This window comes from Pocillopora verrucosa, chromosome 11 (genome assembly GCF_036669915.1).
Source record: "Pocillopora verrucosa isolate sample1 chromosome 11, ASM3666991v2, whole genome shotgun sequence".
Taxonomy (NCBI): domain Eukaryota; kingdom Metazoa; phylum Cnidaria; class Anthozoa; order Scleractinia; family Pocilloporidae; genus Pocillopora; species Pocillopora verrucosa.
In genome coordinates, this window is record NC_089322.1 from 14,458,406 (window position 1) to 14,473,447 (window position 15,042).

General features: G+C 40.1%; 2 protein-coding genes across 2 annotated transcripts; both read right to left on the minus strand.

Annotated features, from left to right (window-relative positions):
• Positions 1-350: 350 nt before the first annotated feature.
• On the minus strand, positions 351-2,011 carry LOC136284202 (5-hydroxytryptamine receptor 2A-like). The gene is made up of 2 exons (XM_066174047.1): positions 1,403-2,011; positions 351-857 (listed from the first exon to the last, which is right to left on the minus strand). Exons 1-2 carry the CDS (start codon positions 2,009-2,011, stop codon positions 351-353), a joined length of 1,116 nt encoding a protein of 371 aa, XP_066030144.1.
• A 5,537-nt stretch (positions 2,012-7,548) lies between these two features.
• Positions 7,549-9,406, minus strand: LOC136284203 (galanin receptor type 1-like). Its single transcript, XM_066174048.1, has 2 exons — positions 8,798-9,406; positions 7,549-8,202 (listed from the first exon to the last, which is right to left on the minus strand). The coding sequence occupies exons 1-2, from the start codon at positions 9,404-9,406 to the stop codon at positions 7,549-7,551; spliced, it is 1,263 nt and encodes a 420-aa protein (XP_066030145.1).
• Between the last annotated feature and the right edge of the window lie 5,636 nt (positions 9,407-15,042).

Consider the following 15,042-nt stretch of genomic DNA (forward strand, 5'->3'; position numbering starts at 1 on the left):
AACATGACTTGTGATCCTCTGAGAGGTAATAAAGTCGAAACTGCCCTAAGCAGTCACCCGCGGGGAATGGCGGGATGCCCGCTTAGGACAAAATTGACTACGTCAGGTTCTGTAGACACCTTTAAGTCGATAATATCACGTGTATGAACTTTTCTTTCAAGAGAGGACTCACCACAAGAGATATCTCACTTTTATCCATTAGGATCTTCTGCACTTTGTTTTTCCCTTGTCCAAGTACATGTCTTCTTTTTTCCTTTTAATCTCTAGCTCTTCTTCCTAGTATGAGTTAGGAGTTGAGGGCAACTCTGGGCGTGGCATTCTACAGCCCTCGTGTTCCGTTTTGTTTCCACTCAAGCCCAGGCCTCGATCGGTATCGTGTTTATGGAAAGGATGATCTCTTCGTTTTCCTGATCATTTGAAATATTTCGCCTTGTTAGGCCCCCACGCAGATCTAGTTCGCTTTCGCATGCATGCTCCACTCTGTTGTCCTTTGTTCCTACTATGCTGTTATTATTACTCATGGTTCTTGCTTTGATCATGATAACAGCGTTCTCTCTTAAGTCACGAGATCCAAGGGGATCTTCCAGAAACTGCCTGAGAGCGGACTGTAATCGACTATTTCGTACATAGTAAATAATCGGGTTCAATGCACTACTGAGGTAGTGAATGTAGACTGCAAAGAATGCAAGCCAGGATTGGGCCAATGAACCGTTTTCTAAATCCACCACTGCGAATAATATTGCGGGAACATGGGTAAAGAAGTTGGTAGCGATTATTATGGCGATGGTTTTGCAAGCTCGAATGTCGCGTTTCAAACGAACTTCGGCTTGCAGAGGGCTTAAGTTCATCTCAGCCCGCTGAAAAATAAAAATAATAACATTACGACCTTTTTCACGAGTATTCCCGACCCCCCCCCCCCCCCCCCCCCCATTTCCTTTACTCATATCGTCTATTATTTCGAGGTGGAGAGTTTGGATGGGAGGGGAGGTAGTTAAGAAAACAGAACAAAACCCTGTAATGCGCGCAGGTGGAGGGGTAGAGGTAAGGGGGGGGGGGGTGGGAAATCTAAACTTTGATTTAGAATAACATAGAAGTTTTAATCCAAAACAGAGCATAAATAAGCTTCGAAATATTTCAAGATTTCATGACATGAATACTTCATATTGCGTAGTAACTTTCGATCCTGTCATCGCATACATTTTGGAGTCAGCCAAGAAGTAAAACAAGCCCCACCAGTCCGCCGTAAGGGCAGACTTCCGGACCCCCCTTTCCCCGTCTTAGTAGACAAGCTGGTGATCTCACTGTACGAAGAGGCTTCGAGTACCTTTAGTTTTATAAGGTATATTTATTAAAGTTTTCACCATAATGCAGAGAGTTGACCAGGAATAGGTCATTTAATTACCTCTTTTCGTCGCGATTTTATGGCGCGAGTTGTCAAGAAGCCAAGAATTGCAACAGAAATGATGAAGAATGCCATGAACGGTGCCACAAAATATTTTCCTTGCTCGTAAATTACCGCTCTGTACTCAGTGACATGAGCGTTTCCAAGATCTATGTTGAGAAGGGGAATGGAGACGACAATCACGAGCACGGTGCCAATCAACCAGATCAGAAAAACGCACAGTAAGGCTTTTCTGTTGCTTTTCCAGATGCTGTACTTCATGTCATAGGAAATGGCAAGGAAAGTGTTTATGATCATCGCCAACAGCGAGGTGAGGTTGATGGCGATGTAAACTCGGTCAAAGAAACTTGTCATGATTGCCAATGTCTTCCCTCGAAACCAACTGGCCTCTAAAACGGTGTACATCATGTAAAGAGGCACACAGATAATGGCATTGACCAAGTCAGCCAGAGCGTGGTTGGAAAGGAGAATGTTTGGAACTGTTCGTAACGACTTGAATCTGGCAACGACTGCAATAACAAAGCCATTACAACAGGCAGACACCAGAGTTAACATGGTGGTCAACCCGCTCATTATCAGCTTGGTGAAGAGCGGTTTTTCCGAGTACATTTCGTTGATTTTCCTGGACGATTTTTTAGAAGAACTTTTTATGGCTCACATTTGGTTATCCGCGCAAAGCAAATGAGAGTGAACCTTTTTCCGGCCTAATAGATGATAAGGGATCTGTGATCAAACACGAAAACGGTTCTCTTACGCAATACGTCTAGACCTTTCATTTTTTGGATGTTTAAAAGAGTCCTGATTTAAACTCACAGCCCTAGAAAAAAGTAGGATTTTGGTCGGTTAGCTTTGAATGTGACATTTTGAAATTTTTATCGATAACCATATCCTAGATAGAGAATTTAGATTTCTAGTTAAGAAGCACAAACTACTGTCTGACGCAGGTGCCTTTTTTCATGATAAACCTTTGAATGAATAAGGTACTATCTGATATTCATTATCGAGCTATTGACCACCCACGCTCAAATCCGCCTTTCGACCTAACATTTTGCTAGGTTCGTGCATACATAATTACTTTCAAATTAATATTTGGCTCGGTGATCATTTAATTTTTGCGAAGAAAAAATGTTGTGGTTATCAAATAAATATAGATTACTTCATGGGAGGGCAAGTGTACGGCCTTTTTTGTACGAGTTGGTGATGTTGCTTCTGCAATTTTTTTCTTTCATACATATTGAGATTTTCACTTTTTTCTGTTGTTGTTTCGTTTTATTTTTATTTTCAAATAAGCTTACAAGTCATTGAAATAAAAGTGAACACTCTGCTTTCACTTGCAAAAACATAGCTCTAACTGCGTACAAATGAGCTTAAGAAGCTCTACAAAATTTCAAACAAGCTTAATTCATGATAAAGTCGATCACTCTAATAATATTTTTAAAAAAGCCAGTTAAAGTTTTCCTTTGAAGTGGTGGGCTTTCGTTATCATCCGACGATTCAAGAATTCGTTTGATTCGTTTGTAGCTTCGTTCCGTAGAAATTAGACCATCTGCATAAGTGCCTGGTGACTTGTTCACAGTGTTTATAGTAATGTTGAATTGTCCACCATGGAACATGGCTCCACTGAAAGGACCAGCTGCAGGAAACATCGAGGTTTTTTTAAAACGAAGCTTCTGCTTCGGCCTTCAAAGTGTTGGTTGCAGCAGAGCGTGAAGTATTGTTATTTGCGTCGCTCACGGCATTGCATATTGAAGGCTTTGAGCTCAGTATTCTCCTCCTGAAGAAACTCATTTAAGGGGCTTTTCTAACGCAAGAAATCGTAAACTTGAGGTTTCGGCCATCTCAAAAAGCTGATTTTAATAAATAAATTTGACTACAGAACTCCCAATCCCTTTCAAAATGTTTACACAACCAACGATGAAGCTAAGTTCCAAGTAAACTGACGGGGCAGGAAGAGGAGAAGGCGCGCAAACCCAGTACTTCTGACAGGTTCTTCGTGATTGGACGAAACGTTTACTCCACTCGTGAAATTGTCGTTCCTCTGATTTGATTGGCTGTAAACAGCTGTGAACTGGGTTTTAAGACAACAGATTTGGTCGTGAAAGTCTCAGTATGTATAAAATAAAAAAAAATTAGCACCTACTTGTATTCTGGACATGTAAGGGCAGATGTTCTTACGCAGTTTAATTATTTTGCTTTCATTAAAATGTGATGGTTGAGCTCCATCTTTTGTCGAGTTCTTTGGCACAGTTCCTTTTCATTAAGGAGCATTTTCCAGGGGAACTAAACAAACGGCAAAGGAAAAAAGAAATCCACGGACTGAGATCGCAGCCTAACGAAAAAGGCTAAAACTAAACGCGATTCGCTGTGTTTCGCTCTGCTCGGATCATAAGGGGATCGTTTTGGTGTTTTTTTTTTTTTTTTCGCTAAGAGCACACAAAAATATTTGTGAGACAAAGCTAACAGTGAGCAAGGCAGTTATTTAGAAATGGTTTTAGTCTTGTGGCGCATTGAGTTTTCCCTTTTTTGGTCGAAAGTCGAGGATACCGAATCGAGGGCCAAGGCGTGGTAGTTTTTATTCATTTATTTATTCAATTTTTTACTTTTGGGCAGAATAGCAATGGCGGATAATATGGCTTGGCAAAATTTCCGAAAAAACGTACGTAAAAAAATGAATCGTAGCTGAAATTCAGTGATCGCTCTTGACAGAGATTAGATATTCCAGATCTTCTTACTTTACCAATCTTAATAGCAATTTATCTGCTGTTCAAAAATATGATATTTTAGTTACTAAACCCCTTCAGGCAGCTGGTATGTCGGATGATAAAGTCCGCGGCTGAGATATATTTTCCGACAAATGAATATTTGACCAAGAAGCAAAGCTTCGAGGGCAAATGTGAAATTTTGAGGACGATCTCTCAGCTGAACAATTACGAAGCTTCTGTAAATAACACCAGAAATAGTTCTAAAGCCGGTGGCGAGGCGCATGTAAACTTTGCGGCTTCAAGCCACACGCACCCAGTTCAACCCACCAAACTGCCAGTCTACTAATTGCATAATTTTAATACATTAAAATTTCAACAGCATATGATTTATCGAACTCTCCTTTCACATCTTTTGAAACTCAAATGGCAAGATTTTATCATTTCTCCCCAGCTTCGCTTGATGATGTTTCTTCATTTATAGTAAAGTTCGGATATAATGCGTGCTGTCATTGATTGAGAGAAATTAATATTTGGCCAAGAAGCAAATTAGCACTATGTCCGTCTATTTTCCAGACTTCTCTCTTGCTTTTTTTCGTTAATTGAAAGTGAAATTTCGGAACAAGCGAGCCGGAAAGTAGCAAAAGAATAACCAAACAAAGTTTTGTAAACATGCCAAGCGCCGTAATTGACGTTATTATAACGTGAGCACAGACAAAAAGGCGCGAGAGAAAATGAAATGGACAGTCCAAGTTTTAAAGGTTTTCACACTCGCTTCGATTGTAAGCTTACGGTAATAAACATCAAACACAGCAAACACTCGTATAGTATATATAGCTTCGTGTTCAAATACAAAACAGAACAAAACAAAACAGGAATGATGAAAAATGTAACAAAACTGGCGTAATTGTTAAAATTCATACAAATCATGAAGGTGTCCGAGCAACTGCGATCATGCTGAGATCCATCGCGGCTAGCTCATCATGGCGATCTCCGGTCATCGCAGTGAAGCAAGCCTCAGAAATTACATCGGCCGCCCTTCGAGTGAACAACTGAGAGCTTTTTCTGATATCCTTTCCGATGAGCTGAGTCGAAGGCCACATCAGTCACACCAACCGAGAGTTAAGGCGCTGTCATCTCGAGCAATCTTTCGACTGTTATTTGTTCATTAAATACAGGCCTTAAGCAGTTTGTTTTCTATTGGTCGCGTGAAAAAAAACTTGTGTATTTTTATGAGCGATAATTTGACCGGATTCACTGAAAATTTCTCTTTCAGACTCTGTATGAAGACTGAAAAACTTCAGGCAAAAGTGTCAAACTCTACCTTACGAACAATTGCAGTTTGTGAACCATTGTAAATTGTGAACTTTGAAGGTTTGTCATTTGGACAGCTCTAATCTTGTTTAACCAGTCAGATTCTGTAAACCATTCTAACACGGACTTTGATCGGCTCATTGTAACGTGGTTTGTGAGAGCATAGAGAATGCTGACGACACTGTTGTTCGCTTTGGAAATTATGTTTGTTTTGAAAATTGAAAGGAGTGCGTGGGGAATATAAGGAATTCCTTTTTATGAAACAAATAGAGAAGCCTTGTTCTGTTGTAAAGCACGCAGGAAGCGGCTAGAACACTCATGAAGTGGGACACGTAGTCGAGTGTTTCTCCCAATCTTCTTTCGTATTCTAGAAGCTTCCTGCGTGCTTTAGAACAGAACAGAGTGTAGTCAAGGCTTTTCTATTCGCTAATGGAGGAAAATAAAAGCCATTAAGTTGTGACGCTTGTGTGATTGTTCAGACTGTTTTGTTGTCATTTTTTCAGTTTTTTATTTAATCAATGCCTCCAAAGTGATACTAATAGTAATAGAGTTTATATTATTTATATCATAGCTAAGTGGCTCGGGCTAAAACGATTCGGGCCCAAAATTTATTTATGCAAGTGAACATAAGCTCTATTGCTTTATTAACATTTTAAAAAAATTAACAGTTAAAAGTTAAAGCGTCTTTCCCTTGATGAGCACCTAGTCAGAACGCTCAAACCATTAGTGGTAACGAAAGAAAACAATGGTTTCTAGGTCAGCAATTAATACTGTAACAAGGTTAGCCATGATTAGCGACATGATTTCGTCCCGGCGCCGCTCGGATTTCTTCAAGTGGCCAAGCCTGGGGAAAGGAAGCTAGCTTTGCTAATGACCATAGCAGGATTTATATACCAAAGGGGTATACAGAACAGAGCCTTGCTTTCTCATAAATTCCAGAGTACCACATCATCGACAAACCAAAATATTATTATATTGAAGTATTACTACTGACTGTAAATATATGAACTAATATGTGAACTGCAGGCAAAGAAATGAATATGGAAGCGATCATCGCAGTAATGAAAATAAGGCCTGAAAAAAATCCAGGCCTGTATAGGATTTTAAATGATGACCTCTGCAATACCGGTGCAGTGCACTACCAACTGAGCTAACAAGCCAAATGGGAGGTCATGGGTTCAAATTCCGTACAGAATCCCCCACCTCCACCCTCAGACAATACACTGGGTGTTTGAACTTTTCAAGATTGGTTGGTTCAAATTCTGCCCTTCAGGGCTAAAATGCCAGTGGGTTGTATGGGGGAGGATGTTGGAGCTTCGAATTAATCATTCTTTTTTCCTTCATTTGACATATTTAAGCAACTTAACTGAACTGGAGGTTAACTTGAAAACTAATCACTTATTTAACCTCCAAGCTCTTCATTAGAGCAATTTATCAGTGTGTTAAAATTATTTTTATTTATTGTTAATCTGTTATGTACAAGAGTGAATTAAGCATAAATATGTATTTTATTTTGAAATGCATAGAAACAGCGTAACAGCATGGAGAATATACAAACTGATTTTAGTGTGTAAAAGCTATAGCCTAAATTTCTCAACGTTTAACCTATTGCAGGAGATGGGCTCCTGCCTATTGATAAAATTGGGTCACAATTTAGTTTGGTTGCCTAACTCTTTAATCCCTTGAGTGACCAAGACATGATTTCTCCTAACAATATTAGTACCACGTTATGCAGACAACTGATGCGAATGAAGAAAAACATCAACTAGGGGATTATCAGTTGATCCAATATCAATTCCTCGGACCTATCATCGTTAGAATTAATGGTATTATATAGTACCATTCCTCATTTGTTGGGAAACACTGGGAATTGTGTTCATGAATATCTCAGTATTGAAATTACCTCTTGCAGGGTGGAGATACTCCTCAACCGATCAACATGACTTGTGATCCTCTGAGAGGTAATGAAGTCGAAACTGTCCTAAGCAGTCACCCGCAGGGAATGGCGGGATGCCCGCTTAGGACAAATTGACTACTACTGGTTCTGTAGACACCTTTAAGTCGGTAATATCGTGTGTAAGAACTTTTCTTTCGAGAGAGGACCCACTAGAGGGGATAGCTCGCTTTAGCCCATTAGGATCTTTTACACTTTGTTTTTTCCTTGTCCAAGTCTTCCTGTTTCCTTTTAATTTCTACCTCTTCTTCCAGGCATGAGTTAGGCGTTGAGGGCACCTCTGGGCGTGGCATTCTACATCCCCTGTGTTCCGTGTTGTTGCCATTTATTTGAGACCAGGCCTCTATCGGTATCCTGTTTATAGAGAGGATGATTTCTTCGTCTTTCTGATCATTTGAAATGTTCCGCCTTGTTTGGTCCCCAAGCAGATCAAGTTCGCTTGCGCATGCGTGCTCCACTCTGTCCCTTGTTCCTACTATGCCGTCATCATTACTCATGGTTCTTGCGTTGATCGTGATAACAGCATTCTCCCTAAAGTCGCGAGATCCAAGAGGATCTTTTAGAAACTGCCTGAGAGCGGATTGCAATCGACTATTTCGTACACAGTAAATAATCGGGTTCAATGCACTACTGAGGTAGAGAATGTAGACTGCAAAGAACGCAAGCCAGGATTGGGCCGATGAACGATTTTCTAAATCCACCACTGCGAATAATATTGCGGGAACATGGGCAAAGAAGTTGGTAGCGATTATTATAGCGATGGTTTTGCAAGCTCGAATGTCGCGTTTTAAACGAACTTCGGCTTGCAGAGGGCTTAAGTTCATCTCGGCCCGCTGAAAAATAAAAATAATAACATTACGACCTTTCTTACGCACATTCGCAGCCCCTTCCCCCGCATTGCCTGTACTCATATCGTCTATTTTTACAAAGTGGAGGGAATCCAACCTTTGATTTAGAATAACTTTTAACATGCGTGGTCAACTGTACCGCGGGCGCGCCAATGCCACGTTTTCCCGTAGTCCAGTAGTCAGTGCACTGGGCTTCGAGTCTGACGACCCGGGTTCTAGTCCTGGCCGGGACAAGGCGTTGTGCCCTTGAGACGTCCGGGGAAAACAAAAATGCGAGCTCCGCTTTTAGGCTTGGCTAAATCTATACATTAATCTACAATAGAACATAAATAAGTTTAGAATTAATATTACTTCAAGATTTTAAATACGTCATATTGAGTAGTAACATGCGATCCCGTCATCGCAAACATTTTGGTGTCAGACAAGAAGTAATTAATGCAGCTTAGAAGAGGCTTCGAGTACCTTTACTTTTTCAAGGTATATTTATTAACCTCTTCAATATAATCCCTTTAGGAAACCTTCCTCAACTCAGACATGTGTAATATGAAGAGAGTTGAGCAGGAATAGGTCATTTGATTACCTTTTTCCGTCGCGATTTTATTGCGCGAGTCGTTAGGAAGCCAAGAATTGCAACAGAAATGATGAAGAATGCCATGAACGATGCCACAAAATATTTTCCTTGCTCGTAAATTATCGCTCTGTATTCAGTGACATGAGCGTTTCCGAGATCTATGTTAAGAAGGGGAATGGAGACGACAATCACAAACACCACGCCGATCAACCAGATCAGGAAAACGCACAGTAAGGCTTTTCTGTTGCTTTTCCAGATGCTGTACTTCATGTCATAGGAAATGGCAAGGAAAATATTAACGATCATCGCCAACAGCGAGGTAAGGTTGATAGCGATGTAAACTCGGTCAAAGAAACTTGTCATGATTGCCAAAGTCTTCCCTCGAAACCAACGGGCCTCTAAAACGGTGTACATCGTGTAAAGAGGCACACAGATGATGGCATTGACCAAGTCAGCCAGAGCGTGGTTGGAAAGGAGAATGTTTGGAACTGTTCGTAACGATTTGAATCTGGCAACGACTACAATAACAAAGCCATTACAGCAGGCAGACACCAAAGTTAACATGGTGGCCAACCCGCTCATTATCAGCTTGGTGAAGAGCGATTTTTCCGAGTACATTTCGTTAATTTTCCTTAACGATTTTTTATAAAAACACCTTTGATGGTTCACGCTTGCTCATTCGTGCAAAGCAAGTGAAGGTAAACTTTTTTCCGTCCTATTATATGACAAGGGATCTGTAATCAAAAACAAAAACGGTTCTCTTATGCAAAACGTCTAGACCTTCTATTTTTGGATGTTAAAAAGAGTCCGGATAAAAACTCACAATCCTTAAAAAAGATGGCTGGATAGCTTTGAATGTGGCATTTTGAAATTTTTATTTATAATCATATGCTAGATAGCGGCCCGCGGGCATTCAGATTTCTAGTTATCAAGAACAAACAAACTACAGTCTGACGCAAGTGCATTTTTCACGATAAACCTTTGAGTGAATAAGGTATTTAGAGGTATTCAACACTTCCCTAATGACTTCCTATGTTCAAATCCGCTTTCAAAAGTGATTATCTTTCTACAGTTTTCGACCTGATATTTACCAGGCTCGAGCATACCTAACTACTTTATAATTAATATTTGGTACGGTGATCATTTGATTTTCACGAAGAAAAATGTTGTGGATATCAATAGAAAAAAAAGGGAACCTACTTGTATTCTGGACGTGTAAAGGCAGATGTTCTTACTCAGTTTAATTATTGCGCTTTCATTGAAATGTGATGGTTGAGCTCCGTCTTTTGTCACGTTCTTTGGCACGATTCCTTTTCATCAAAGAGTATTTTCCATGGGAACTAAACAAACGGCGGAGGAAAAAAAAATACATGGACTGAAATCGTAGCTTACCGAAAAATACTAAAACTGAACACGATTCGCTGTGGATCGTTCTGCTCGGTTCATAATGGGACCTCTCATCATTTTATTGTTTTTTGTTTTTTGTTTTTTTTGGTTTGTTTGTTTGTTTTAGCTAAGAGCACACAAAAATATTTCTGAGAGATAGCTAACAGTGTCAAAGCAGTTTTTCAAAAATGGTTTTAGTCAATCGAATCATTTTTTTAATATTGTTATCACTTTTCAAGTATTGTGGCGCATCGATTTTGGTCGAAAGTCGAGGATATCGGGTCGAGGGCCGAGGCGTGGGAGTTTTTATTCATTTGCTTATTTTATTTTTGGGGGGAAGGGCGAACAGCGATGGCGGCTAGTATGGCTTGGTAAAATTCTGCGAATCATGATCGCTCTCGACAGAGACTAGATGTTCCAGATCTTCTTACTTTACTGATCTTTATGGCAATTCATCCGCTGTTCAAAAATATGATATTTTAGTAAATAAACCCCTTCAGGCGGCTGGTATGTCGGATGTTAAAGTCTGCGGCTGAGATATTGTCCGATAAATGAATATTTGACCGAGAAGCAAAGCTTCGAGGGCAAACGTGAGATTTTGAGGACCATCTCTTAGCTGAACAGTTACGAAACTTCTGTAAATAACACCTGTAGTAGTTCTGAAGCTGGTGGCGAGGCACATGTAAGCTTTACGGCTTCAAGCCACACGCACCTAGTTCAACCCCCAAACTGCCAGTTTACTGATCGCACAATTTTAATACATTAAAACTTCAACAGCGTATGATTTATCGAATTCTCCTTTCATATCTTTTGAAATTCAAATGGAAAGATTTTGTAATTTCTCGCCAGCTTCTTTTGATGGTGTGATTTTCGTTTAAAGCAAAGTTTGGATATAATGCGCGCTGTCACTGGTTGAAAGAGCGTCTATCATAGTACAAACATGGAGCTGGGCGTTAGCTGTTGCGCCATCTGCCAATTAATACAATGTCCGTCCATTTCCCGGACTTCTCTCCTGCTTTTTTTCGTTAACTGAAAGTGAAATTTCGGAACAAGTGAGCCGACAAGTAGCAAAAGAAGAACCAAACAAAGGTTTGTGAACATGCCAAGCGCCGTAATTGACGTTATTACAACGCGAGCACAGACGAAAAGGCTCAAAGAGAAAATGAAATGAACAGTCCGAGTTTTAAAGGTTTTCACACTCGGTTCGATTGTAAGATTACGGTAATAAACATCAAACACCACAAACACTCGTATAGTATATATAGCTTCGTGTTCGAAAACAAAACAGAACAGAACAAAATGTTAAAAAAAAACGAGGCGTTTCTAGCGTTAACTGGGACCCTGTTTGTATACGTGACTGAGTGGTTTCCTGCGTGAAAGTCTACAAGTCTCGAATCAAGTCCGATTTACTGGAGCCTTGCATATGATTAATCAATATACTAAACAAGGATTGCTGATTATTTATCACGCCCATTAGTCCCGGTCCGTTTGGTAAAACATCTACGGTTACAACGAGAAAATTTAGCTTGAAAACAATTGAATAAGCCGATTCAATCTCACTTTTTTTACCTTTAGGTTAGGTGCAAGAGTTTTGTCGACCTAAAAGGCTGTTTTCAGTAGAAGCAAATGACATAGTGATAACTTCAGCGAAAGTCAACAACAGAGTCAAGTAAGGAGTTGTTTTCCGATCGGTTGTGATAGGAGCCGTATATACTTGGAAGTACCTGATTCATACATAGGTTTATCACTAAAATGCACCTGTCTCAGTCTATAGTTAGTGCATAATAACAAGAAATCTGAACAGCCTGTATCTAACATGTGATCATACGTAAAAATTTCAAAACATCGCATTCAAAGCTAATCAACCACATCTCTACCTTTTTTTTTAGGATTATATTAAAATTACGACTATTGAACATAAAAATAGAGAACTGGCATTGTGTATGATTAGAGATCCCTTCTCATATATAGGCCGGAAAAGGTGTCCTTTTAGTTTCTTTGCAAGAATGACCGAATGTAAGCCTTGAGAAGTGCCGGCTTTCTCCCATAAAAAATCATCGAGGACAACTGACGAAATGTTTGTGTTAAAACTGCTCTTCTGCAAGCTGATAATGAGCGGCTTATCCTTCATTTTAACTATGGTGTCTGCTTGTGGTCTTGAGTTTTGTTGTTGCAGTCCTTGCCAAATTGAGATCGTTACGAACAGTTCCAAACATTCTCCTTTCCAACCACGCTCTAGCTGACTTAGTCAATGCCATCGTCTGTGTGCCATTTTACACGATCTACACCGTTTGAGAGGCCAGTTGGTTTCGAGGGAAGACTTAAGCAATTTATGACAAGTTTCTTTGATCGAGTTTACATCGCTATTCACCTTAGTTCGCTGTTGGCGATGATCGTAAATATTTCCTTGCTATTTCCTACGACCTCAAGTACAGCGTCTGGAAAAGCAGCAGAAAAGCCTTATTGTTGATGCCCACTGCCTGCAAACCTCGAAACACTGCGCAGGCTCGACTGCTGATAAGTAAACAAACGCTCTCGAAGAAGAATGACGAAAAACAAGTTGATAGACCCTGTTAAAAAATTTGACGCGTTTTCACCGATTTATTAAACTATAATGCGTACTCCAATAAAAAGAGAAGAAATATACTGCACGAGCCAAGCGAATGTGAAGGTTTAAATTCAACAATTACTGACAAACAATGAGGAATATTACGCGGGAATGATGCCATCAGATTCCAAGAGGGCGACGTAGCGCTCGAAACACGTCCATTTTGACAAGGTATCTACAACAGGACCAAAATGCAGCCCCGTCTTAAAAGAAATGCCCCATTGCCACATGTTTATTATTTGAAGATAGGAGAAACACGCTCGCTAATGTTCCTTGTTTTATTGCCTTCCTTAACGATTCTTAGAAATGTTACTATTTTTAAAACTGTCATTCATCTGTCTTTACAATGAGCGGTTTTATTTCGAAAAATAAAACACTTGGGCTTTGTTAGGAGAATTCAAAGATGATAAACATCATTAATAAGTGAAAGGGGCAAGCTCATGGAGGATAAATACGTGTTTTCTCTTTACATTCGAGCAATTAAACGCCGTGATGTGATTGGTTGCATTTCTCTTGTTGCGATGATGTAAAGCCTTAGAAACCGCTCCTGTCCGCCAGTTTAGTACTGTGTTGTTCCTTATCGTGCTTTCGCACAAAATTTTTATTTTCAGTTTGATTTTTTTAAGTTTTCCTCCTTTTATACATTTAATATGGCAACGTCTTCGACTTCTACTTTTCTCTCTGACCATTCAATTCTAGAATCACTGCCAAAGCTACGACCATTGGAGCTCAGTAACGAAGAAACGTGCTTCTCAGACGGTGAATTCACCAACGAATTTAATAGTTGTGTTTCCACTCATCTTCAAACCTTAGCGGCGAAAGACAAAAGATTAGTGAATTTCTCCTCATCTGGGAGGCTCAAAATAGGATCAAGTCTAAAATGGAAACTTTCCTCAAAGATAAAGCCGCTAAAGTGCGAAGAAATGAAGCCGATAAAGATGAAGACGACGATAATGACGACAGCGAAGAGAGTGATTCTGGCGACGAACAACCAATACCAGTCGTTTTTGGTCCTTTCTTGATCTCGAAGAAAGATATCATGACGAAAATTGAAGTCCGTTTGTTCATTTTTAATCTCTGGCTTCGAAGAATAGAACTTATACGACAGATGGATACAAAGAAATACAACAACCTTCAAGATTTTGAACATGCCATATATCACGCCCAAGAAGTAACCAAAGATTACAGAGAGTTTATTCACAAGCAATTCTACGACATGGAACTACGACAGATGCTGCCTCACCACGAAGAAGTCCACGAAAAAGCGTGGGATGAAACCTTGGAAGAAAAGGAGAAAGCTGATTTTGAAATGTTAGATGAAGATCTAGAAAGTTTTTTCTCCAATGCAGCTCGTCTATGTGCTTTGCTCGGCCTTCGACTCGACTTCCTCGACCGCCTGAAAGAAATACCACCAGAAGACTGCGACCATCTTAAGGTATGTGACTGGATCATAGCTTTCTTACGAAACAACTATGAATCAGCTAGTCCGGCGAAACAGAAGCTCTCCCAGCAAGGAATTGCTTGCTTCTATCGGTTTTGATCCTCTCGGTTCATCTGTTGAAACCATCATGGTGCGCGCCCGGAAGTACGCAACATCACATTGATGCGTGCGAAATGGCAGAGATCTTTATTAGAGACCAGTTCAAGTACAACATTTTTGCTCTCTCCTGAAGTTTCAAGATTCCCTCTACTAGGAAATCATACAAATATATGGTTTCAGCTCCCCGAACAGACTAACGATGAAGACAACTATAATATTCCCGTTTTGCCACGTCAACATCCTGAACCTCGTGACAGTACAATCACTCGCTTCTAGTGGAATTCGTTCGATTCTAGGCGGCTTAGTGACAAAGGACAATCAAAACACTGTTTCTATTTCATGGCACAGATCATCAAAGCGCGTGCGACATTTTATTTCGTGGAATAGATTTGTGTCAAGGACGACAAAAGCGAGACTTTAGCTGTGGATCAGGGTTTTATTTGACTGACGATAGCGAGAAAGCTTTGAACTGGGCAAAGACCACAACAGCGAGGCCAGCTTTGTTTAGTTTTTCAAGTGAATCGACAGGAACACTTAGATAATGCAAAGAAACTGAACTTGTTTGAAAACGATAAAAAATGGCGCGAGATTGCGTCCCTTCATTTCGATCGGGGAAGAAAACCGCCAAGACACGAAGAGCTTATGCGCGTATGACTTGATTGAAGGGCCAGTTGGGACAATGAGAACGAAAGACTCAACTAATGAGATTATGTTTGAGCC

What these genes read in the sequence shown, in the direction of transcription:
- LOC136284202 (XM_066174047.1), bottom strand. Translation starts at nt 2,011, where the DNA reads ATGTACTCGGAAAAACCGCTCTTCACCAAGCTGATAATGAGCGGGTTG. An exon ending in TAAAATCGCGACGAAAAGAG is followed by an intron (nt 858 to 1,402) that starts GTAATTAAATGA and finishes TTTATTTTTCAG; the next exon opens with CGGGCTGAGATGAACTTAAG.
- LOC136284203 (XM_066174048.1), bottom strand. Translation starts at nt 9,406, where the DNA reads ATGTACTCGGAAAAATCGCTCTTCACCAAGCTGATAATGAGCGGGTTG. An exon ending in TAAAATCGCGACGGAAAAAG is followed by an intron (nt 8,203 to 8,797) that starts GTAATCAAATGA and finishes TTTATTTTTCAG; the next exon opens with CGGGCCGAGATGAACTTAAG.